Source organism: Octopus bimaculoides, chromosome 3, assembly GCF_001194135.2.
Source record: "Octopus bimaculoides isolate UCB-OBI-ISO-001 chromosome 3, ASM119413v2, whole genome shotgun sequence".
Classification (NCBI taxonomy): Eukaryota; Metazoa; Mollusca; class Cephalopoda; order Octopoda; family Octopodidae; genus Octopus; species Octopus bimaculoides.
In genome coordinates, this window is record NC_068983.1 from 145,555,072 (window position 1) to 145,558,782 (window position 3,711).

At 36.8% G+C, this 3,711-nt stretch overlaps 1 protein-coding gene across 1 annotated transcript in view; it reads right to left on the bottom strand.

Moving 5' to 3' along the window:
• LOC106869130 (uncharacterized) overlaps positions 1–3,711 on the bottom strand; it is a 20,750-nt gene that overhangs the window by 9,638 nt on the left and 7,401 nt on the right. The window contains exon 2 of the mRNA XM_014914701.2: positions 1,805–2,998. Coding sequence (XP_014770187.1) covers positions 1,805–2,942 — 1,138 coding nt within the window. The 5' untranslated portion in view covers positions 2,943–2,998. The remainder of the gene's footprint in view (positions 1–1,804; positions 2,999–3,711) is intronic.

Here is a 3,711-nt window from a genome sequence, read left to right on the forward strand (position 1 = left end):
ATTAAACCAGAGTGGTTGGTTGCAACAGTGCTGGCTGCAACCAAGGAGGAGCCGGAATTGGGACCAGTGGCGAAAACAAAAGTGTGCGAATGGTGGGGATTTGGACTCGAAATGTGGCTTTTTGCCACATTCGAGGACATAGAAAGAATTCCCTACCAGATAGAAGTGGAGGACGAGAAAACGTTAAATGTTGTAATCGAGGGAAGACAACCAAATTGTTATATATGCGGGGAGAGAGGTCATATGAAGACCAAATGCCCTCTATATGAGTTCACACAGCCACAGCAAGAGAAAGCACAAACAGAGGAGGAAAGAATTGTAGACCACACTGAGGAAATAAAAGAGACAGAAGTGTGAGACAGAAAACAAAGGAAAAGAACGAAAACGGAGCTACTAACCCTAAAAAGCGAAGGAAAAATAAGTCAAAGGAACGGTCAACAGAAAACAAAAAAGAGATAAAAAAGCCAGAAACTAATAATGTACAAGAAGAGGAGGAGAGAACGGATAAAGATGTGAAATACAAGGGGGTTTTGATAAAGTACGAGAATTTCGAGCAGATGGAGAGAAGGGTCGAGAGGTTGGGAGAAATAATAAGAGTGAAGATGCTAGAGAAATGTGCTGAAAAATGCATTTTGATACGTGAGGAAAGATGCTGGGAGTGCATAAAAGAACATGGTGAAAATATAATAACGAAACAGATATGGTTGGTGGAGACACCACCCCCTAGAACTGATTATTTGCAGTTGTTAAGGACGGACGTAACAATGATTAATGGAAGAAATATAATGCGTGTGTTTGAATTTTTTGAGTTACAAAACCGTTAAAATGTTTACATGACGTTGAACGTAAAAGTGAAAAACTGGATAAATGTAACCACCCGACTTCGGGGATCGAGTGGACATTGCGCCTCATTTTTTTCATACTTGCATATTATCATTTTATTTTAATTACCCCGATTTTATGTTTGCGTTTTGTACTGTCTTTATGTTTTGTGATGTCTTAAAAATTCTTTGTATAGCCCTTTATGAGTATTTCGCCCGACGCTACGTTCTGAGTTGAAATTCCGCCGAGGTCGACTTTGCCTTTCATCCTTTCGGGGTCAATAAATTAAGTACCAGTTGCGCACTGGGGTCCATTTAATCGACTGGCCCCCTCCCCCAAAATTTCGGGCTTTGTGCCAAGTGTAGAAAAGAATATTTCTTTCCTTCTAATTTTGCCAGAAAGCCAACAATTTTGAGGAAAGGGAGCAGGTCGGTTATATCGAAGCCAATATTTGATTAGTACTTTATCTCATCGAATTGGAAAGTATGAAAAGCAAGTTCGACCTTGGCGGAATTTGAACTCAAAACGTAAAGACGGACGAAATACCGTCTATGATCATAAGTCTCTTCAAACAAGATTAGCCTAGCACTAAAAAAAAAATTATTTCACCATAGGTCATTTTAGAGGGTAGTATTCTTTTCTACTCTAGGCACAAGGTTCGAAATTTTGAGGGAGGGGGCCAGTCGATTAGATCGATCTCAGTACGCAACTGGTACTTAATTTATCGGCCCCGAAAGGATGAAAGGCGAAGTTGACCTCGGCGGAATTTGAACTCAAAACGTAAAGACAAACGAAAAATCGTTATGCATTTTACCCGGCGTGCTAACGTTTCTGCCAGCACGCCACCTTTATGAAATTACATATGACATTATCTCAAAGTTTTAACAAACATATAGATATCTATCTATAAACATCCCAAACTTCTGAATCACAGAGAGGGCAAATCATAGTTATATATATATATATATATATATATACTTACATAAAAAACCTGTTTGTGTCAAAATATCTGGCATCTGGGCTGTTAACTTCCGCGGACACAAAATAACTGGCTGATCCCAGTTTGTTTCTTGATTACTCCAGCTGTTTAAGGTAGTTATATGAAATTGCCATCTCAAAATATCTTTTACTGTCAGTGACATAGCAGGAAACACGCTTAAGAGGGCGTGTATTGGCACATAAGCTTGTCTCTGTCCTCTGTGGTCAGTTCTGATAAATCCTGGCAGGTTATACATTAAACCGTCAGCACCGGAGAACGGTAAAAGGCGAAGTGAATATAATTCAGAAGTAGAGCCCTGAAAATGGGTGCTGTTGATAGTGTTATTTGTATTGGATATGGAATGGTAAAGTGAAAACAAAGTGCACGAAGAAGAAGATGGGTCTTTCGTGGCCCAATGTTTTTTAACAACCATTTCAACCAAGCACGACCAATAGAATATAACTTGTTTTAAATTGACAATAGTATCCATTTTAGGAAGCATTTGAAATTTGCTGAGAAATCTTGATTGCTGTTTGGAAGAACACGTATAGATATTCTGTGTTATTAAAGGATACTTCAGCTTTAGACGAAGGCAGTTTAACACAATGGTGCAGTTTTTTCCAGTACAACCAGGAAATAGAACATCTCTAATATCAGACCAACTAGCCATAGGATTTCCTTGCACAGAAATATGAGGGACTGACCATATGATCTGATCGGGCAATTTTGCTATAGATTCATAAGACGGTAAGAAACTAGAGTTCAATACATTATCTATGTTTGATACTAACTGAGAAGCTCTGCAATTTAAACTGGATGCATCTTTGCTTATGACATGTTTCCAACGAACCAACTTGTTTAAATTCTGCCGATTCTTCCAAACATCTTCCAAGTTAACTATAATAATTCCAGTATCAACAATCTGGAAATTTTCCAGGAATTTGGCTCGCTCGCTGCTGGAACATTTGTGAATATTTCTTCGTTGCAGAGGATATTTCAAAGTGAATTTTAAACTATTTAGAACGATAGTGCAGTTTGATTCAGAACAATCTGGAAACAGGGTGATTTTTACATCTTGCCAATTAGCCATTTGAATATTACCCACATTTATATGTGGTATGCTTCTTATAAGATCTTCCATTCAGAAGATTTACTGGTAGGAATAATTAACACAAAAACCTATGTTTCTTCTAAAAACTGCAAAATAAAACAGAAAAACACATCATGAAACATGCTTCTTTAGACTACACATATACATTTTCAATTATTTTTTTTTTTTTTAATAATCTTTTCTGAATATTATTTACTAGAAGTCAAAAAATTTTTTTTTTAACATAATGAACGGAAGCGAGGGAAATCCCATAACACTAACAAAATGCTCCAAAATTGATGAAATCGATGTTCAGTGATAAGAAGAAAAAATGGAAAGACTTCCTCCCTGTCCCCACCTCCATTTTCTCACAAATTATTGTGTTTTTTTTTTTTTTTTTTTTTTGCCAAAATCCCACGTTTTCGGATACGGAGTTTCCGGAAAATTGCCAAAAATCGGAATTTTGAAATTTTTTGCCTCTCCCCATGTCTTCATTTTTCACTTTTTTCCGCAAACCTAATCCTAAAACCCCAACCCTAACCCTAACCTTAAGCCTAAAACCGTAAGCCTAAAACCCTAACAGTAACCTTAAAACCCTAAAGCCCTAACCCTAAAGCCCTAACCCTAACCCTAAAACCTAACCCTAACTCTAAAACCCTAACCCTAACCCTATTTTTTCAGAATCGTAATCTCCGTATTCTTCCGCATATTTTGACAAAAAAAATTGTGAAAAAAAGATTTTACAAAAATGTTTGTAAATTTTATTCAGAATCCATAATCTCCGTATTTTTCCGCATTTTTTTTTTTTTTTTTTTTTTTT